This window comes from Antechinus flavipes, chromosome 1, assembly GCF_016432865.1.
Source record: "Antechinus flavipes isolate AdamAnt ecotype Samford, QLD, Australia chromosome 1, AdamAnt_v2, whole genome shotgun sequence".
Classification (NCBI taxonomy): Eukaryota; Metazoa; Chordata; class Mammalia; order Dasyuromorphia; family Dasyuridae; genus Antechinus; species Antechinus flavipes.
The window spans coordinates 309,120,189-309,143,386 of NC_067398.1; the positions used below are offsets into that span (position 1 = coordinate 309,120,189).

General features: G+C 36.5%; 1 protein-coding gene across 2 annotated transcripts in view; it reads left to right on the forward strand.

Annotated features, from left to right (window-relative positions):
* Positions 1 to 22,778, forward strand: part of CDIP1 (cell death inducing p53 target 1) — a 63,716-nt gene extending 40,938 nt beyond the window's left edge. The window contains exons 2-6 of one of the 2 annotated variants that reach the window (XM_051964648.1): positions 2,110 to 2,192; positions 5,895 to 5,989; positions 6,271 to 6,423; positions 20,449 to 20,707; positions 20,920 to 22,778. In XM_051964648.1, coding sequence (XP_051820608.1) covers positions 5,905 to 5,989; positions 6,271 to 6,423; positions 20,449 to 20,707; positions 20,920 to 21,031 — 609 coding nt within the window. In that variant the 5' untranslated portion in view covers positions 2,110 to 2,192; positions 5,895 to 5,904 and the 3' untranslated portion in view covers positions 21,032 to 22,778. The remainder of the gene's footprint in view (positions 1 to 2,109; positions 2,193 to 5,894; positions 5,990 to 6,270; positions 6,424 to 20,448; positions 20,708 to 20,919) is intronic. The other variant, XM_051964656.1, reaches the window with a different exon arrangement.
* Positions 22,779 to 23,198: the final 420 nt, after the last annotated feature.

Consider the following 23,198-nt stretch of genomic DNA (forward strand, 5'->3'; position numbering starts at 1 on the left):
CAAAGCAAGTAGAATGAGCAGCCATTGATATGAGAGAGAAAATCAAAGTAAGTAGGGAGATTGGAGGAAAAAGGGTTAAAGGAAGAAAGAACATTTTGGTAGTTCCTGATGATCTTCTGGTGCTGCTTATTTCACTTAGCATCAGTTCATGTATGTCTCTCTAAGCCTCTCTGTATTCATCCTGCTGGTCATTTCTTACAGAACAATAATATTCCATAACATTCATATACCACAATTTACTCAATCATTCTCCAATTCATGGGCATCCATTCATTTTTCAGCTTCTAGCCACTACAAACAGGGCTGCCACAAACATTTTGGCACATACAGGTCCCTTTCCCTTCTTTAGTATTTCTTTGGGGTATAAGCCCAGTAGAAACGCTGCTGGATCAAAGGGTATGCACAGTTTGATAACCTTTTGAGCATAGTTCCAAATTGCTCTCCAGATTGGCTGGATGTGCTCACAATTCCACCAACAATGTATCAGGGTCCCTGTTTTCCCACATCCCCTCCAACATTCCGCATTATCTTTCCCTGTCATTCTAGCCAATCTGACAGGTGTGTAGTGGTATCTCAGAGTTGTCTTAATTTGCATTTCTCTAATAATGATTTGGAGCATATTTTCATATGTCTATAAATAGTTTCAATTTCTTCATGCTGCTTTATAATATAATTTTAGATCTGGTACAGCAAGGCCACCTTCATTTGATTTTTTTTTTCATTAATTCCCTTGAAATTCTTGATTTCTTATAAATTAGAGTCAATTCTCTATATATTTTGGAAATGAGGCCTTTATCAGAACCTTTGACTGTAAAAATGGTTTCCCAGTTTATTGTTTCCTTTTTAATCTTGTCTGCATTTGTTTTGTTTGTACAAAAACTTTTCAATTTGATATAATCAAAATTTTCTATTTTGTGGCCAATAGTGATCTCTAGTTCTTCTTTGGTCATAAATTCCTCTCTCTTCCACAGGTCTGAGAGGTAAAGTATCCTATGCTCTTCCAATTTATTTATAATCTCATTTTTTATAACTAGGTCATGAACCCATTTTGACCTTATCTTGGTGTACAGTGTTAAGTGTGGGTCAATGCCTAGTTTCTGCCATACTAATTTCCAATTTTCCCAGCAATTTTTGTCAAATAATGCGTTCTTATTCCAAAAACTGCGATCTCTGGGTTTGTCAAACACTAAATTATTAAAGTTATTGGCTGTTTTGTCCTTTGAACCTAACCTATTCCATTGATCAACTAGTCTATTTCTCAGCCAATACCAGATGGTTTTAGTAACTGCTGCTTTATGATATAATTTTAGATCTGGTACAGCAAGGCCACCTTCATTTGATTTTTTTTTTCATTAATTCCCTTGAAATTCTTGACCTTTTGTTTTTCCATATGAACTTTGTTGTTATTTTTTCTAGGTCATCAAAATAAGATAGAGTATATAGTGGTAGTAAGAGCACTACACTTGGAATCAAGGGAATTTTCTGCTAGTTCTGGTTCAGATATGTCAATATACAAAAAGATCTAGTTATTTCTTTGATCCACTTTTTTACTGTTCCTGCCAGCTTCTTCTTCCTGGGTTTTCCACTGTTCTTTAATCCAGAAGCTTGAAGGCTGGGCAAGGTAGGAGCTTTAGAAGTTTCTGCTAGAGGGAGTATAATAGCAGAGGGCAATCTGGATGTATGTATTGGGGATAAGTATACTTGGGTGGGGAGGGACTAAAGAGGGATGTTTTTTCCATCCAGGGTTATGCTTTTTAGGTATTTCTGAATAATACTTAAATACTCCAGAGAATGGGTTGAAACTTATTTTAAAGTTTGCAAAGTGCTATATATACATTCTCATTTGAGCTTTACAACAATTATGTGGTGTATTACAAATATCCTGATTTTTACAGATGAACAAATTAAGACTCAGAGAGACTAAGTGACTTTTTCATGTTCTCACAGCTATTGTGTGTTACAGGTAGAATCTGAATGAAGGCAAAGGAAAGAAATATCTCTAAATTGACATTGGGTTCTTCCAGCAACACAAGATGTTTGGCAGACTTTTGATAGTGAATGAGTTTTATCCTTGTACTGATAGCTGTATTTTGCCTTTCTCTCCCACAGTTCCAGAAGCCTTTGGTTTCATTAGTGCTGGTTTGGAGAAGCTTAATCCTGTCTTGAGGTTCCCCCAGAAAACTTTGAATAAGGTAAAATCTTTTTTAAGAAATCCACTGAGGGGCAGCTAGGTGGTGCAGTGGATAGATCACCAGCCTTGAAGTCAGGAGGATCTGGGTTCAAATGTGGCCTCAGAAACTCAACACTTCCTGCTGTGTGACCCTGGGCAAGTCACTTAATCTCAATTGCCTCAGCAAAAAGAAAAAAGAAGAAATTCACTAAGGAAGAAGAGACAACTCTCAAACTACTACTTTTATTTAATTTTATTTTATTTTTTTATTATAGCTTTTTATTGACAGAACGTATGCATGGGTAATTTTTCAACATTGTCCCTTGCAATCATCTCTGTTCCAACTTTTCCCTTCCTTCCCTTCACCCCCTCCCCTAGATGGCAGGCAGCCTCATACATGTTAAACATGTTAAAGTATATGTTAACTACATTGTATGTATACACATGCATACAGTTCTCTTGTTGCACAAGAAAAATTGGATTCAGAAAAGTAAAAATAAACTGAGAAGAAAAACAAAAATGCAAATAGTCCACATTCATTTCCCAGTGTTCTTTCTCAGCTGGTTTTGTCTATCATTGATCAATTGGAACTGAATTGGATCTTCTCATTATCGAAGATATCCACTTCCATCAGAATACATCCTCATACAGTATTGTTGTTGAAGTGTATAATGATCTCCTGATTCTGGTCATTTCACTTAGCATCAGTTCATGTAAGTCTCTCCAGGCCTTTCTGAATTCATCCTGTTGGTCATTTCTTACAAAACAATAGTATTCTATAACATTCATATACCATAACTTATTCAGCCATTCTCCAATTGATGGGCATCCACTCAGTTTCCAGTTTCTGGCCACTACAAAGAGGGTTGCCATAAACATTTTTGCACACGTGGGTCACTTTCCCTTCTTTAGTATCTCTTTGGGGTATAAGCCCAGTAGAAACATGGCTGGATCAAAGGGTATGCACAGTGTGAATAACTTTTTGAGCATAGTTCCAAATTGTTCTCTAGAATGGTTGGATCCATTCACAACTCCACCAACAATGCATCAGTGTCCCAGTTTTCCCTACATCCCTTCCAACATCCATCATTATCTTTTCCTGTCATCTTAGCCAATCTGATAGGTGTGTTCTACTTTATTTTAAATGAATTTCTTTTTTTTTTTTTTTAATTAAAGCTTTTTATTTTCAAAACATAGGCATGGGTAGTTCTTCAACATTAACCCCTGGCAATACCTTATTTTCCAATTTTTCTTTTCCTTCCCCCATCCCTCCTCTATATAGCAAGTATTACAGTATATATTAAACATGGTAGTAATATATATTAAATACAATATATGCATACCTAGTTATTCAGTTAAATTGCTGCACAAGAAAAATCAAACTGGCAAAAAAATGAGAAAAAATAAAATATAAGCAAACAACAGCAAAAAGAATGAAAATATTATGTTGTGATCCACACTCAGTTCCCACAGTCCTGTCTCTGGGTGTAGATAGCTCTCCATTACAAGACCACTGGAACTAATCTGAATCATTTCATTGTTGAAGAGAGCCATGTCCATCAGAATTGATTATCATATAATCTTGTTATTGCCATGTAAAGTGACTTCCTTATTTGGCTCATTTCACTTAGCATCACTTCATATAAGTCTCTCCAAATCTCTCTGAAATCATCCTGCTGATCATTTCTTACAGAACAATAATATTCCATAACATTCATATACCATAACTTATTTAGCCATTTTCCAAATGATGGGCATGCACTAAGTTTTCAGTTTTTGGCCACTACAAAAAGGGCTGCCACAAACATTTTTGCACATGTGGGTCCCTTTCCCTCCTTTAAGATCTCTTTGGTATATAAGCCCAGTAGAAACACTGCTGGATCAAAGGATATGCACACAAATTACTACTTTTAAAAATAGTTATTTCCACAGGAGCATAGATTTAGAACTGGAAAGGACCAAGAAAAGTTCAGCCTTCTCATTTTACAGATAAACTAGAGATCCAAGTGTAAATGATTTTACAAGTCAAGTAGGTACAATAGAGGCAGCATTTGAACTTAGGTTGTCAAATGTAGTACTCCTTCCATTGCATAAATCTTTCTAGTATTCTCCTGATGGAAAAGGCAGAAACTCTTAGAATATCTTGTGTCAAATATCAGATGTTCTGTATTCAGGTATTTTTCACAGATCCTAACATGTAACAGACTCCCAATTACTAAAATTTATTATTTCTTTCTATTTTGCAAACCAATGAATGAATGATAGTAAAAAGAGCCAGCAGGGATGAATAGCAATTCAACCCTGGTGAACAATTTCCTGTTCCAGCACTGTTATCTATAATTATGCCTCCTACTTTGTGTTTTTATAGCCTCCTATTTCTGAGTAGAAAAGATGATCTAGACCTATGATCTAGAGCAGGAATATATATCAGAGGCCATTAGTTCAATCCACTTATTTTATATGTAAAAGAAAACTGAGATCCAAGGGGATTAGTTAGTGATATTTTCCTACAAGGCCTTATGAGGAAGGGATTTGAATTCAGATCTTATGTCTGCAAAGCCAGGGCTTTTTCTGCTGTACCAGAAGATGGTAGGCCAAAAGCTACTTCATTATTTCAAATATAAAATGTTATTTCTCTTTCTTGAGGTATATTGGATCTCTCCTAACTTTAACCTTTATTTGACTCTACCTACAGCTAATATCCTCTATCATAATTCCTTTTCATAACCAAACTCCTATAAAAAGCTATCTATAACCAGACTCCTATTAAAAACTGTTTGTGCTTGTTTGTCTCCACTTTCTTACCTCCCACTGACTTCTCATCATTTGCAGTCTAGTCTCACTCCCAAGTTCATCTGGCAACTAAAATAGCTTATCAGTGATCTTTTAATTGCCAAATAAGATAACCTTTTCTTAGTTTTCATCCTACTTGGCTTCTGTATAACATTTGGCACTGTTGACTACCTCCTAATTCATGTTAGTACTTTCTTACCTATCTGGTTGTTTTTCCCTCAGTCTCATTGTCTAATATTCTACTCCTTTCTTTATATGGACTCTTTATGGAGTTGATTGAACTTGAATTTTTCCTTTGTTAATTTTACTAACTTCTCTTCTTAAATATTAATCCAGATATTGCACTTTTAGATTTTAGCAATCTGTAGTAAAGGATATATCTTCAAATAGTATGTTTTCACTTGTAAAATCTGGAGTTAGGTTTTTTTTAAGGTTCTTTCCACATCTCTTGATTTTTTTGTGGGTATTGAGAAGTTCGAGATTGTTTGAAGGGTTCAGGTTTACAATGAGGCTGGCTTTAAATGTATTGATGGAAATGTGAGTAAAGTAACTGTAGTTACATCTGTGAATCTGTGGTTTCACTGTTAAAAAGCATGAAACATAAAGTAAGTTTTTAAGGGTTAGCAACACCGAAGATTCCAGTTTCATGGAGAGTTTTGTTTTCCAGTGCAGTAACTGGACCAGCTTGGATTTGTCTTTTTTTGTTGTTGTTGTTCAAAGAAAAAATGCTGCTTGGGCCAGTTAAGAAAGGTAGCTTAACAGTCTGAATTACTTTCAGAGGGTGGTTGAGTTTGTGGCCTCCTGTCTTGCTAGGAAAGTGTTTAATCAGAGACTGTGCCAGAAACCTTTAAGCCTGGGCCCAATGATCTTTTGATCATCCTTAAACTACTTCTATGTAACATTCAGTTAAACTCTTTATTTTTTCCCACAGGTTAACAGAGATGTCCAATGATCCTCCCCCTCCCTATCCTGGGGACCCCTCAGCACCCCTCTTGGAGGAGAAGACTGGAGGCCCACCTGGTGCAGGTAGGTTTTTTCATAATGGAAAAGTCACTGGTTTACAATGAGGCTCCTTGGTTTTCAAAGTCCATACCTTTGAGAGAGTCTTGTTCTGAGGCAAAGAAGGAAAGAACTTGAAGAAATATTCCTAGCAGTATGGACCTGCCCAATTACTAATCTCAAACTAAAATTCCAGAAGTTCCCTTATTTAAGGAATTGTCAGCTTTCACCTTTTCTCAAAGGTAAGTTTTAACTGAGCAAATGTAGATTTCAGACAGAAGCTGACAAGCTCTTCTCTCTTTCTCTAGGCAGAGCCTCACCAGCTATGGTACAACCCCCTGGCATTCCCGTACCTCCACCAGACATTGGGCCTCCTCCCTATGAGCCACCACTTCATCCAGGCCCTCAGCCAGGCTTCATTCCTTCCCACTTGAATACAGATGGTACTTATGTGCCCCCAGGTAAGTTGACTGGGAGACTAATTTTTGGAGACAGTCTCCCAAACCCCTTATTGGCTTAATTCATCTTCCCCTTGTCTCCTCAGTGTAGCTTCCTGCCTGATTATAGATAATGAGACTGTCCTAGCTTTGATTCATTCTATATTCATTCTATGTTTGAGAGTACTTACCTCCAAATACTGTGAGAAAGACTAAACAAACACTTCATTTCCTTAATATAATCTAGAGTGATTTTTTGGGGGGGAGGTGGGAGGGAAGGGGATAGAGGAAGGCAAATACTAGGGAAGATGACAATAGATAGTGTAAGACAAGTAGCAAATGAGTAGTAAATAGAGTGCTAAGGCATTCTCTTCTCTTTGGAGATGGATGCATTCTTTTTATTTCTTTAATTCAGTTTTATTTTCAGTTCTAAATTCTTTTCCCCTCCCCTATCCAAGTGAGAACGTAAGAAATACAAAACCTATTACAAATACATATGGTCATGGAAACCAGATTTCCTTAACATTTTTTAAACTAATTTTTTCCAATTATATGTGAAAACAAATTTTTAACATTTTTAAAATTTTAAGTTCAAAATTCTCTTTCTCCTTCCTCTTTGAGATGGCAAGCAATTTGATATGTTATACATGTGTAATCACACACCAAATTTTTATATTCCATATCTAAAAGGGGAGAGGTATATAAGAAATAGAGAAGAAAAAATGTACTTTTGAGTCCATTAGTTCTCTATTTGGAGCTGGAAAACATGTTTCATCATGATTCCTTTTGGAATTATGGTTGGTCATTGTGTTGATAAGCTTTCAAAGTTGACTATCTTTATAGTATTATATAAATTATTCTTCTGATTCTGTGCACTTCATTTTGCAACATACTATACAAGTCCTCCCAGATTTTTCTGAAATCATACCCTTCATTATTTCTTAAAGCACAATATTCTGTTTTGTTCATATGCCATAGTTGTTCAGTTATTCCCCAGCTAATGAGAATCCACTCAGTTTCCAGTTAGTACTTTACCACCACAAAAAGAGCTACTATAAATATTTTTTGTGCCTGTGAGTCATTTTCTTCTTTCTTTGAACTTCTTTGGACATAGAACTAGTAGTAATATCACTGGCTTGGAGGATATTCCATTTCATAGCTTTAGTGTTCTAAATTGCTTTCCAGAATGGTAGGTATAGTTAATACCTCCACCAGAAGTGCATTAGTATGCCTATTTTCTCACATGCCCTCCAGCATTTATTATTTTCCTTTTTTGTCATCTTAGCCAATATGATGTGGGTATGAGGTGAGAGTTGTTTTAATTTGCCTTTTTCTAATTTTTTGTGATTTAGAGCATTTTTCCATGATTGTTGCTATCTTCTGTTTTTTCCTCTGAAAACTGCCTATGGGGAATAGCTTTTATTCTCATACATTGGACTTGTTAACTAAATATCTTTGAAATGCGAGCTTTTATTAGTTGCTGCAAAGATTTCTCCTCCTTCCCTTCCCCCCCCCCCATTCCCTACTTTTCTTTTAACAACTTTTTATTGACAGAACTCATACCAGGATAATTTTTTACATTATCCCTTGCACTCACTTCTGTTCCAACTTTTCCCCTCCCTCCTTCCACTCCCTCCCCCAGATGGCAAGCAGTCCTATACATGTTAAGTATGTCATAGTATATCCTAGATACAATATATGTGTGCAGAACCGAACAGTTTTCTTGTGGCACAGGGAGAATTGGACTCAGAAGGTAGAAATAACCCGGGAAGAAAAACAAAAATGCAAATAGTTCACGTTCATTTCCCAGTGTTCTTTCTTTGAGTGTAGCTGCTTCTGTTCATCATTGATCAATTGAAACTGAGTTAGATCTCTTTGTCAAGAAATCCACTTCCATCAGAATACATCCTCATACAGTATCGTCATTGAAGTATATAATGATCTCCTGGTTCTGCTCATTTCACTTAGCATCAGTTGATGTATGTCTCTCCAAGCCTCTCTGTATTCATCCTGCTGGTCATTTCTTACAGAACAATAATATTCCATAACATTCATATACCACAATTTACCCAACCATTCTCCAATTGATGGGCATCCACTCATTTTCCAGTTTCTAGCCACTACAAACAGGGCTGGACAAACGTTTTGGCACATACAGGTCCCTTTCCCTTCTTTAGTATCTCTCTGGGGTCGACAGCATAAAATAATTGGGAATCTATCTACCAAAGGAAAGTCAGGAATTATATGAGCAAAATTACAAAAAACTTTCCACACAAATAAAGTCAGACTTAAATAATTGGAAAAGTATTAAGTGCTCTTGGATAGGCCGAGCAAATATAATAAAGATGACAATACTCCCTAAACTAATCTATTTATTTAGTGCTATATCAATCAGACTTCCAAGAACATATTTTAATGATCTAGAAAAAATAACAACAAAATTCACATATAAGAACAAAAGATCGAGAATCTTAAGGGAATTAATGAAAAAAAAAAATCAAATGAAGGTGGCCTAGCTGTACCTGATCTAAAACTATATTATAAAGCAGCAGTCACCAAAACCATTTGGTATTGGCTGAGAAATAGATTAGTTGATCAGTGGAATTGGTTAGATTTACAAGACAAAATAGTCAACCTATAGCAATCTAGTGTTTGACAAACCCAAAGATCCTAACTTTTGGGATAAGAATTCATTATTTGACAAAAACTGCTGGGATAACTGGAAATTAGTATGGCAGAAATTAGGCATGGACCCACACTTAACACCATATACCAAGATAAAATCAAAATGGGTCCATGGTTTAGGCATAAAGAATGAGATTATAAATAAATTAGAGGAACATAGGATAGTTTATCTTTCAGACTTGTGGAAGAGGAGAAATTTGTGACCAAAGATGAATTAAAGACCATTATTGATCACAAAATAGAAAATTTTGATTACATCAAATTAAAAAGCCTTTGTACAAACTAATGCAAACAAGATTAGAAGGGAAGCAACAAACTTGGAAAACATTTTCATAGTTAAAGGTTCTGATAAAGGCCTCATTTCCAAAATATATAGAGAATTGACTCTAATTTAAAAGAAATCAAGCCATTCTCCAATTGATAAATGGTCAAAGGATATGAACAGACAATTTTCAGATGATGAAACTGAAACTATTACCACTCATATGAAAGAGTGTTCCACATGTTCCACACTGCTTACCATCTGGGAGGGGGAGGGGGAGGGGGGGGGGGGAGGGGGGGAGGGAGTGAGGAGAAAAACCGGAAGAGAAGTGAGTGCAAGGGATAATGTTGTAAAAAATTACCCTGGCATGGGTTCTGTCAATAAAAAGTTATTTAAAAAAAAAAAGAAAGAAAGAGTGTTCCAAATCACTATTGATCAGAGAAATGCAAATTAAGACAGCTCTGAGATACCACTACACACTTGTCATATTGGCTAAGATGACAGGAAAAAATAATGATGAATATTGGAGGGGATGCAGGAAAACTGGGACACTGATGCATTGTTGGTGGAGTTGTGAACTAATCCAACCATTCTGGAGAGCAATCTGGAATTATGCCCCAAAAGTTATCAAACTGTGCATACTCTTTGATCCAGCAGCTCTGCTTTTCTTTTAATTTGGTTGTATAAAACCCTTTTTATTTTATATAACTAAGTAAAAAGGGTTTTATACAATCAAATTAAAAGAAAATTATCTCCTGTGAACCTTTATATCTCTTATTTGAACATATTGCTCTTATTCATATTCTCTTCTTTCTTCTCTGCTCCACTAATTTGTTTAACCATGACTCTTTATTCATATATCCATTTTGAGCTTCTCTGCCAGACTTTTCAGTAGTCCCAACAAAACACACTCATTTTCCATATCTCTAGAGCAGGGATTCTTATCTTGAACCTAATGAACTTGCTTTTTAAATATTTTGATAATATTTCAATACAATTTCCTGTGTACTTTATGCCTTTTAAAACATTCTGAGAAAGGTTCTATAGATTTCACCAAATTGTGAGAGGGGCCCTTGACACACAAAAAAGTTAACTCTGATCCTAAGAACTTTGGAAACAAATATATAGGAGTCTATAAACTGTATGGCAAGCCTTCATGTGGTTCTAATTATTCATCTGAGCAGAGTTACTTAAAGCTTCCACTGGTTAATAAGTGCCTGAAGATCTTCCACTCTTTTGGGCTCTCTTGTGAAACCAGGCTGCAGCACAAAGTCCAGGATGAGATGAGTGAATAGGGAAAATCTCAAGGTTGGAGTCCTTGGCACAAATGGGGCATAGGTTGCCTGGCAGGCAACTGAGAACCCAGTCCCTGAGGAACCTAAGGAAGAGGAAGCCCTGCCATAAAGGCATAGGTGTCATTCATCAAATTATGGCCATAATAGGCCTCTTTCACTGAACCATTATCTTGACTAAAGGTATAGTAGAAACAGTTTTCATTTATTGTAAATAAATTTATTCATTTATTATGGTCTGTTAAGCTTCACTTATACTAAATGTGTATATACTGTTTTAGAAATATAATATTATTATAAGTAACTTCAGGAAATGAGTTCAGACCAGCATAGTGATACTTACCATGCAGTCCCAAGAACCGTGCCTGATTTCCCAGATAAAATCTAATACATACATTATCAAATTATTCTAGGAGGTTATTTTTGATTTAAAAGGTATAGACTGTTAAAAAACTATAGCATGTAATTTTAAAGACCCTCTGATGTACAATTTTAACTATTTAAACTTCCAGAAGAGACAGTTAGTTCTTGCTCAACAACTACTTCTATCTCTACCTTAAGTATACATATTTTACCTGGATTAAAATCTGAGGCATGTTCTAGATATTCCCCCTTCTTCTGGCCTTGCCCTTTTTGCCCTATTGTAGAAGGTTGAAACTCTGTAGAAGTATACTTGAAACAAGGTGTTAACTCAGTGGAATTGATGAGATGATGGTTCTCTAGTTCACATATATACTTAATACTTTAGTATGGTGACGTAATGGTTGTCTAGTTCACACATATTCAGTATGCTGTAATGATGTAATTGTAATAGGGTATATAAGGGCTAAGAGGGACTGGAAGAGGGAGATTCTATCTTTGACCAGGCTGGTGGCTCCACACTCTATTCCTGACCATTCTTGTGATCTTTATCCTGCTGAGACCGAGGTCCATCTGAAGGACCTCCAGAAAGCTAGTCTGAACATTACACTCTATCATTACACTCTATTTCAAAATGTCATTATTTATCATATCCCTTTGTAGTTGTAGATGGAGAAGGATGACTAGATAGGCAAGAAAGCATAGTGGTAATAAAAAGAACAATGACTTTGGAGTCAAAAGGATTTGAGTTCAAATCATTTAACCTCTCGACCTCAGTTTTCTCATCTGTGAAATAAGATGGTTATAAGTCTCCCAAAGCTCCATGTTTGTAATTCTCATTATGCACATATTCTATGTGCAATACACTGTGCTAACAGCACTAATAGCAGAGTAGGGGATCAGAGGCCAACTAGAGTTGATTGTGAATGGAGAGAGGGGATTTCTGTAAGAGATGGTGTGAAAGTTGAAACAATATTATTTGTCACCAAATTGGATCAATTGATGAACTGAATGTTAGTGATGAGGATGAAGCCAAAGTTATGACTCTGCATGACTGGGAAGATGGTGGTACCCTTGACAAATAACAGTTGGAAAGAAGGGGTGAGTTCAGAGAGAAAGATTATAAGTTCTATTTTGGGCATCTTGAATATTGAAATGCTTATGAGAATTTAGTTCTAGATGTCCAAAAGGCAATTAGTGATATGGGACTGGAACTCAGGAGAGAGAGTAGATCTGGGTATTTAGATCTAGGAATCACCTGTATAGAAATGGTAATACATGAGAGCTGATCAAATCATCATATGCTATAACTTAGAGGGAGAAGAGGGTCCAGAACAGAGCTGGGGGGTTAGTTAGTTAAGATCCAATAAAGGAGAGTGAGAAGAACTGCAGTATGAAGATAACACAGAGAAAACAAATGTCCTGAAAACCTGAGGAAAGAGAATCCAATCGTGACTTGTAATTTTTTCCAGGATCAAAGTGAGCTCCTAGGCAATAAATGAACCAAATTTACAAATCTGTAAAGTTGCAAAACACAAAATTAAAGCCTATTGCAGTTATTTTTAAGTTATCAGTACTATCAGATATTAGGATTGGCTTAAAGCTATTTAAGGTAATTTTTTTAAATAGCTTTTTATCTACAAGTTATATGCATGGGGTAATTTTACAGCATTGACAATTGCCAAACCTTTTGTTCCAATTTTTCCCCTCCTTCCCCTCACCCCCTCTCCTAGATGGCAGGATGACCAATACATGTAAACTATGTTAAAGTATAAATTAAATACAAAATAAGTATACATGTCCAAACCGTTATTTTGCTGTACAAAAAGTCGGACTCTGAAATACTGTACAATTAGCCGTGAAGAAAATCAAAAATGCAGGCAGGCAAAAATAGAGGGATTGGGAATTCTATGTAATGGTTCTTAGTCATCTCCCAGAGTTCTTTCGCTGGGTGTAGCTGGTTCAGTTCATTACTGTTCTATTGGAACTGATTTGGTTCATCTCATTGCTGAAGATGGCCAGGTCCGTCAGAATTAATCATCATCTAGAATTGTTGTTGAAGTATATAATGATCTCCTGGTTCTTCTCATTTCCCTCAGTATCAATTCATGTAAGTCTCTCCAGGCCTTTCTGATATCATCCTGCTGGTCATTTCTTACAGAATAATATTCCATAATATTCATATACCACAATTCAGCCATTCTTCAGTTGATGGGCGTCCACTCAGTTTCCAGCTTCTAGCCACTACAAACAGGGCTGCCACAAACATTTTGGCACATACAGGTCCCTTTCCCTTCTTTAGTATCTCTTTGGGGTATAAGCCCAGTAGAAACACTGCTGGATCAAAGGGTATGCACAGTTTGATAACTTTTTGAGCACAGTTCCAAATTGCTCTCCAGAATGATTGAGTGTGCTCACAATTCCACCAACAATGTATCAGTGTCCCAGTTTTCCCACATCTCCTCCAACATTCCACATTATCTTTCCCTGTCATTCTAGCCAATCTGACAGGTGTGTAACGGTATCTCAGAGTTGTCTTGATTTGCATTCCTCTGATTAATAATGATTTGGAGCATCTTTTCATATGGCTAGAAATAGAAATTTCTTCGTCTGAGAATTGTCTATTCATATCCTTTGACCATTTATCAATTGGAGAATGGCTCGATTTCTTATAGAGTCAATTTTCTATATATTTTGGAAATGAGGCCTTTATCAGAAATGAGGCCTTTATCAGAACCTTTGACTGTAAAAATGTTTTCCCAGTTTATTGCTTCCCTTCTAATCTTGTCTGCATTAGTTTTGTTTGTACAAAAACTTTTCAATTTGATATAATCAGAATTTTCTATTTTGTGATCAGTAATGATCTCTAGTTCTTCTTTGGTCATAAATTCCTTTCTCTTCCACCAGGTCTGAGAGGTAAACTATCCTGTGTTCTTCTAATTTATTTATAATAAATTCTTTATGTTATAATAAATTCTCATTCTTTATGCCTAGGTCATGAACCCATTTTGACCTTATCTTGGTGTATGGTGTTAAGTGTGGGTCAGTGCCTAGTTTCTGCCATACTAGTTTCCAATTTTCCCAGCACTTTTTGTCAAACAGTGAGTTCTTATCCCAAAAGCTGGGGTATAAAGTAATCTTTGAGAACGATTCATCTTTGTTATGCACATATATTTATACAATTAAACTTGCTGCACAAGAAAAATCAAATCAAACCAGAAAAAAAGAGAAAGAAAACAAAATGCAAGCAAACAACAACAAAAAGAGTGAAAATGTTATGTTGTGATCCACACTCAGTTTCCACAGTCCTTTCTCTGGGTATAGATGGCTCTCTTCATCACTGTACAATTGGAACTGATTTGAATGATTCATCTTTTGTACCTAGTAAACTTATATGAAGTCTTTATATGAAGCTTCCTGCTCTTTTTTCTTTCATATCTGACTTGCTGCATCCCTTTCATAATATATTTATTCCAAGCTATATATAGTAAAAATTAATCATAATGATAAAACTTTTGAGATTTTGCACAGAAAATGGGAATTAGGGATCATTTTTAATAGGGTATGACAACAGGATTCAGATTTCTGGGTAATATCACTAAACTAATAATTTTAATATTGCATAAATAACCTATTTCACATTTTGATTATATTACAGATACTCCTACTTCTTGTAAATGGAACTGTTTAGGTATTATAATAATAATATAAAGGTATAGTGGTGCTTACTTTTTACTACAAAAAAAAAAACTGTTAATAGTAGTATGAATTTAGGACCAAATCCTACTCTTAATAAACTTATGGAATCATCCCATCTTGTGAAGAAGGAAGCAGATATCTTTAGTTCCTCAGTATAAGGGTAAACTGTTCAAATAGGTAAGTTCTATCCAGCTGTAAATTTTACAAAATCCATGTAATCTTTAAGTAACAACCTAAAACTTTAAAAAACAATTTTCTAATGAGCATGTTTAGAGGATCACTGGATTTTCATATAAAAATAGGAGAATTTCACATTTCAATTTATATTTACAAGCTTGAAAACTCATGAAGGCATTTCTGCTTTCACAGGATTAAGCATTAGGAATTAGTAGAATACCCAGATTCCCAAGGTGTCTTGTACTATTTACCAAAACAAAATCTACATAGGGTAATTTGTGGGTGCTCTGCCTAAATGAATGTAAATTTTGATCACTGAAAACCTCCCAAGAGATCTTGGAGTTTCAGAGTTAGATTTCTTTCTTAAAAATCGTGTCTTTAAAGAAACCTTGAGGGTCTTCTCATAGGTTGATTTTTTTTTTTTTAAACTAGATAAAAGAGACCATGTTCTGCCTCATTTCTTACCTAACTTTAATCACTGATTAGGTTTTTCCTCAGTCATACTGATCCTTGTTAAAGACCTTAGCTTAGAAATGCCAAGGTCTCCCACTGCATGCAGGGCTGTCTCCAATCTTTCTCATCTATATCTTGCCAATGGACCCAGATGGCTCTGGAGGAGGAAGTGAGGTTGATGTTGCACAGTCCTCCCTCATTTAAATTCTGTCCACTTGAATGTCATGGAATCACCTTACTGATGTCATGGTCCTCTTTCAGAATGAAGGATAAACAACCAAAAACAAATTAGTTTTTCATATATCAGGATATGGATATACCTTTAAATATTTAAATAATCATTTATCAGAAGGAGAAATGCCATGTCCCCCAGTAAAATGCTTCTATTATATGTATCAGGACCTTTCTGATAAAGCCTGTGGACCCCTTGTAAGAATAATATTGTTACAAACATAAAATACATGGGATTACAAAGGAAACCTATACTGAAACATAGTTATTAAAATATAAAAAAATCAAATTCATGAATCCATTTAAATCTATCCTTGAATATCTGGGAGTGGAGACCATGTGCTTTGGATCACAGGTTAAGAATAAGAATATCTATAATAGGAAGATTTAAGGTTACAGCATTTTTGAGAGTAAGCATAGAATATTTCAAACTTCCCTGTCAGATAGTAGTTTGCAATAAGTTAATTCAGGCCTAAAAACAATTCCTAATATAATAATGTTTACATGAAATATTTAAACTTTACTAACTACCCATTTTAACAGTCTGAAGTGCATCCAGAGAAATGATGCTATCAGAATTAGTATATATAACATTGATAACAAAATTTAATCTAGTATCCCAAATAATTTGAAAATTCATATGCAAAGAGTGATGGTTGGTATTTTTATGGAGTCATGAATTAGTCTTCTGTAAGTTCTATAAATCTCAAAAGCTTAAAAACAGTCTCGTTCTGTTTGTATTTTTCTCTTTTTAGTTTCTTTTTTCCCCTTCCTGGTTAGACCAGATCAAAAAGAGGAGAAAAAAAACTTGCCAAAATTGGGCTTCAATTCCAATTAGATAGTTTCTTTACTTAAAAAAACAAAAACAACAAAAACTTGCATTTCCTTTAAACTGATTCCAATCCAACTAGGGACTGTTTTCCCTTGCTTGCTGAACATGGTTTGTTTTTAAGAAGAAAAATAAACTGAAGAGAAATGAACAGTTTGCTGGAACTCAAAATACTCAGAACAGACAATATGTTAAATGCCTTTGTTTCAAACCTGTGCTGAGTGATTTACAAATATCTTCTCATTTTATCAAACATTTAAGTGTTTACTTTATACAAGACCCTATGCTATATACTGGGAATACAAAAAGAGCCCCCCCCCCCAAAAAAAAAAAAAATCCCTGTCCTCAAGAAGATTGCAATCACTACAACCTAGAAGGTACTGTTGTCATCCCATTTTACAGATGAGGAAACGGAAATAAATGTTAAGTAATCACATAACTTAGGAATTATCTAACTCAGGATTCAAACTGAGGTCTTCGTGAGTCCAAGCCCAATTCTCTTTTTGCTTCATCATCTAACTGCCCTCACCATAGTTTGGCCCTTTCTCATGAAACTATCTAATGGAATTTTAACATTCAACCAGAAGTGTGTCAGTCCACATAAAAATCTAGTTTTCTCTTACAAGAGGTAATTCCATTAAACTGTTTCACAAGAAAGGGCCAAACTAAGATGAGGGCAGCTAAAGTAATAAATGATTATAAAAACTAATATATATATGAAAGGGCCAAACTAAGATGAGGGCAGCTAAAGTAATAAATGATTATAAAAACTAATATATATATATATATATATATATATATATATAAAGACTTTGAACAATTCACTCAGTCTCAATGAACTCAATTCATACCTTTCCAGCTTTTCCTGTTAGTAAGCCAATCAAAAATGACAATGGTCTTCAATGTACCAAATGTTGTGCGCCAATCAAAAATGACAATGGTCTTCAATGTACCAAATGTTGTGCTAATTGCTGGAGATAGTAAGACAAAACAGTCTCTACCTTTAAAGTAAGGTAGTCTGATACATGTAGAAAAATACAAAACAAATGATAAGGCAGTTTAACAGGAGCAGGAGCAACTCTTTGAAGGTCTCTCAGGAAAAGCATAAAGAAAGTAGTGCTTTAGTTTTAAAGGGAAGGATGCTCTGCACTGGAGGGGAGGTGGAAATACATCCCAGACTTGAGATAAACAACAAGGGCAAAGGCACCAAATAGGAAGTGGAAAGTTGTGTGGCAGGAACAGCACAAAGGATATTTTATTTAACTGGTTTGGCTGGACCATAGAATACAGTGAGGAGGAAATGTGTAATAAAGGTTGAGTTTAAATTGTGATGAATTTTAAATATCAAAGTTGTTTATATTTGATTATAGAGACAATAGGAAGCCATGGAAGTTTGAGTAGGGGAATAGCATTTTCAAACCTGCATTTTAAGAGAATCATTTTGGTTAACTTACTGAAAGATTGATTGGACAGAGGAAAGAATAAGACCACCTAGGAAGTAAATGTGATAGAAGTTCAGGAAAAACTAATGAAAGCTTGAACTAAGTTGGGAGCCATGTAAATGGGGAGAGGGAGCATTGCAGGAATCATAAATTTATAAAAAAAAAAGATTTGGCAAATAAGTAGATATGTAAATTGAATGAGAACAAGAAATCAAAGCTGATACCAAGTTATATTAATCTGGATGGGAAGACTTTGAAGTTTGGTGGCATCGTGGATAGAAATGGAGAGCTCAGAAGAGGAGTAATAAGCTTGACAGGGTTGGAGGAAATGTTTTAGACTTGTTGAGTTTGAGCTATCGGAAAGACATCCAATTTGAATATGTTCCTCCCTGGTCAGACTCCTATGGTTCCCTGTGGGCTCTAAGACCAAACAAATACTTTGGCACTTTAAGCTTTTCCCAGCCAGAGGAAAGACTAGGCTGCCTAGTCTATAAAGCTCTGCACAGAGGTGATGATAAACATGTGGAAGATAAGGTCATCAAATGAGAGAAAAGTGACTTTTATGAACTTTTTTATGATTAACACATAGGTAAAGGGAACTGAGGATCGGTCAGAGATGAAACAACCAAAGTTTTGCAGTATCATGAAAATCAAGAAAAAAGAAAGTAATGTGGAGAACAGAGGAGGATAGTAAATGCTGCGTATAGGTCTAGAAAGATGAGACTTGATAAAATATCATTAAAATTAACAATTATTTTTTAATAATTGTTAACTTTGAAAAGAGCCTTTTCAGTGGAATGCAGAGGTTGGAAGCCATATTGCAGAGGGGCAAGGAGTAAGAAAGTGAGGGCCATTGGTAATCTTGTGGCTTTCCTGTCAGGATTCTCACAATTCTACTTGTCTGACCACAACTCAGTAACCTTTGCTGATTTATTAGCTGTATCATACTAAGTAATTCCTTAATCTATAGAACTTAGGTTCATCATTGATCTTAATGTCCTTCATTGTGTCTGACTCTGTTGGTTTAAAATTATCAGATTGCTTGAACCTAAGTAAAAAGTCTAATGGGCAACTTTCCTCTGAAAACCTCTTAAGGATTTCAAAAGGTTTCCCACCTGAGTTTAGAGCACCAAAAACTGTTGCAAGAAGTATATTTTTCCTCTAAAGTGAAGCGGATCAGACATTCTCCTGGCAGCGCTCAGACCAACCTGTAGCCTTAAGAATTCTACCTGACACTCCCCTTCTCACTGACAAAAGCGGGTACGTCAACAACACCATCAAAATTAGGTGGATATTTCTGGTTGAAATACATGTGAAATGTATAGTATCTTATCTTGAAGACCCTCTGGTTTGTTTAACTATTTCAAGTCCCAGAACATCTTAATTCTTGCTTATCAACCCCCTTTTCTTATCTGTACTAGTAGAAGGTGTATCTGAGTTGGTTGAAGTTTAAGAACTAATAAGTTTCTACAAAAGTGAAGGGCCTGAGCCCAGCTATCTTGCATATTGAGTCACACTGGCTTACTGCAGCAGGGTGTTGGCCAAAAAGGATGAGACTGAATGTACTGACTGGGATTAGAAGTCAAGATTCCTGGATTCTGTTCCCAGATTTACTGACTTCACTTGAGATATCTGGCCTTCCTTAGTATCCAACCTCCCACAGGAAGAGGAGGAGCTATAATTTTCTGGAATGAGCTTTTATTCCACTTTGTAAAGGACTTTTTTTTTTAATTAAAGCTTTTTATTTATAAACCGTGTGTGGGTAATTTTTCAACATTGACCTTTACAAAACCTTATGTTCAACTTTTTCCTTCTATCCCTCTCCCTCCTCCCCTAGATGGCAGGTAGTCCAATACATGTTAAATATGTTAAATCCTATATAAATATACCTATATATATACATATTTATAATTATCTTGCTGCACAAGAAAAATCAGATCAAGAAGGAAGAAAAAAAACTGAGAAAGAAAACAAAATGCAAGTAAATAACAACAGAAAGAGTGAGAATACTATGTTGTGGTCCACACTCTGTTCCCATAATCTTCTCTCTGTCTAGATGGCTCTCTTCATCACTGAACAAGTGGAACTGGTTTGAATCATGTCCTTGTTGAAGAGAGCAACGTCCATCAAAATTGATCATTGTATAGTCTTGTTGTTGCCGCATATAATCTCCTGGTTCTGCTCATTTTACTTAGCATCAGTTCATATAAGTCTTTCCAGGCCTCTCTGAAATCATCCTGTTGGCTGTTTCTTACAGAATATTCCATAACATGCATATACCATAACCTACTCAGTCATTCTCTAAGTGATGGTTATCTACTCAGTTTCCAGTTTCTTGCTACTACAAAAAGGGCTGCCACAAACATTTTTGTATGTGAAGAACTTTCAAGGATGTAAGTGGTCAGCCTGGGTCAGGAAAATGAGAATTTCCAACTTCCTCATTACAGGATTTGCCTCTATATTTAGATCCATATTTGGCCGGGGGGGAAGGAGGGAACCACAAAATTCTTGAGTTAAACTGTTACCATGTAGTGGAAAAAAATAATTTTTTTTGGCTGGTCTTATGTTTTGGGGAAATAAACAGCTTCTGAATTAACTACTTTTGTCTTTTTCCCCTAGGCTTTTATCCACCTCCTGGCCCCCATCCTCCCATGGGCTACTACCCCGCAGGTCCTTATCCAGGCCCTGGGGGCCACACAGCCACTGTCCTTGTTCCCTCGGGGGCTGCTACCACAGTGACTGTGCTGCAGGGAGAAATCTTCGAGGGTGCCCCTGTGCAGACCGTGTGTCCTCACTGCCAGCAATCTATCACTACCAAGATCTCCTACGAGATTGGCTTGATGAACTTTGTCCTAGGCTTCTTCTGCTGCTTCATGGGGTATGTAGTAAGGCACGCCTTAGTATAAGACAAGAGTTCTGCCCATCTGTAGCTTCTCCCCCTCTTCCCCAGGTGATGTGCACAACTTCTTTGGAGCCTGTTAGTAATGAAGACCAGTTTTTATAAGGCTCTAGGCTGTTGCTTCTCTTCTCCAGTCCCTGGTTGCAGCTTCTTGGTCCTCATGATTAACTTCTCCTGTTCTTCTGCTTCAGATGTGACCTGGGCTGCTGCTTGATCCCCTGCCTGATTGATGACTTCAAAGATGTGACACACAGCTGTCCCAACTGCAAAGCCTACATCTACACGTACAAGCGCCTGTGCTAACGGAGACCACCCGGGAGCTGGAACCCGGGATTACCATCTCTCCTTTTTGCTTGTCAGTCCTATACCCTGTGCTTTGTTTTCCTGCTCGGCAGTAGCTTCTCCCTTTTTCCTCCTTAGGTTGGAAGCAGGGAACTCCTGTCCTCTGTGGTCTGTCCAGCCCAGGGATATTTGTATCTCTTCTGATTTAGGGTTTGGCAGATTGAAAGTTTAATGTCAGTGGGGTGGGGGGTGGGAAGTGACAAGCATGTTATTTTGGATATTGATATTTTGCTTAGTTTATGTAATGAGGATTTCAAGAGTGAACTAACCATCCCCTAATAGAGGACTCCCCACTGAAAGTTTCCAGATCTCACCATTGTTATTAGGTATTGATTCTTTCACATTTGCTTTCTTGGGAATCAGAGAAAACCTGCATCCTGGAACAGTAGTTTGTTTCATGGGGCCTCTGGGATGGAAATTCCTCTTCCTACTAACCTATCTATCCATTTGCCTTCTACAGTGATAATAACCTTCTATTATCAGTCAGTTTGCCCTGATGCTATTGCATGTCTGTTCTGATACTTTTCCACACAACAGAATAGCGCAAGGTGGAGTTCACGACTGCAACTAGCCAGACATGGAATGTTGAGCGTGGTGATATTAAAGGGTAAAAGAAAGCTCTTGCTTAAGGAGTAGAGAAACTGGGGAAAAGGTGGTCATTAATAGCCACTGAAAACACACAAGAAAAAAAGTGGGTTTAAAAGCCCATCCTTTGTTTCTAATTATACCAGAGAGCTCTAAGTTCCTAAAAAATAGACTAAGCAGCTAGGATTATGCAAATTCTGGTAGGAGCTACATGCATCATAAAGGACAGGACTTCTATATAATAGAAAAAGAGTTGAAATCAGTGGCACTAGAAATTCTCAGGTATCACAACTTAAAACATGTAGACGTTCTGCCAGGACTAAGTGCTGATTAGTAAAGAGAGTGAGCAGTGAGACTTAGACCTTGGAGAGCTTTGCACAAGCATGACATCATTTTGGTTCAAGGTTGGGTGCCAATTTAGAAAATGTAACAAGCAAAATTGATTATGTCCCAACTTTTAACAGATACTACTAGCTCATCTCCATACCCTCCACTTTGCACAAGCTCAACATTGTACCGATGGAGCCCGGCTAAACCCCCAGTTGCATTGGAGGACTCGGCTTGTTCCTTTTGGACCTTTTTCTTTATTATATTGGAATTCAGCATTTCAGCCTTTTTTCTGTGTCTCAGTTGCATGCCTATGGTGGAAGGAGAGACTGGGAAGAAGCCAGAAAGGTCACTACTATCTGAACTATACACTATGCTCCCTTCCTAGACATGAAAGTTTGTAGACTGGCCACTAGATGGCGCATGCACGACAGGCTGTGTGTGAATTACTTGGCAAAGATTTTATTTCTTTTAAACCATGTTGGGGAACACTATTTTTGCACTAAACCTTTTATTGTTCATTGTGTTTGAAGCTTCAGTTGGAGAAAAATCGTGTTATTTGATTTAGGTAGAGAATGAAGAGGTGACAATGGGTAATGAGGCAGAGCTGATGGCTAATTGAGCCCTGTTATTGAATGTAAGACTTGGGAGCTGTGTCATAAAGCATCACTGCTGCTACTGTAACCCTTATCTGGTTTTTTGCAATTCAAATGCATGTCATCCTATTTAATGTGAATCTGTTTGTTCTCAAGTCTTACTTTATCACTTATATTAAATTGGCTCATCTGCCCACCTTTCCCTGTCCCTTGGGCTTCTTTTATCCTATGTGTGTATTTTTATTTTGGCATGGGAGCAGCTTTGGGTTCCGAAATATCCAAAACCTGTTTGGTCCACAGCTACAGCAGATTTGGAGTTCTAGATAATAGCCTTAAATAGCTTGGCCTAAGGGATAGTCTTGGAAACAGGTAGTTTTATCTAAGTCCTACTTTTGACTCACAGTGGATGTATGACTAGGCAAATCCCTTATCTTTTCAATGTTGTGTATCTTTTCTCACAATATTAGGCCAGAGCCAAAGTTCTGATGAAGCCCTTTTCCTATGGTCTTTTTGAGAAAATGGTAGGAATATTAGTGACAATATAGGAAAAGCCAGAAACCAGGGCAAGACTCTGTTGATAGAGTATTCCCCAACCTCACCATTTGGAGATTCTGAAAATA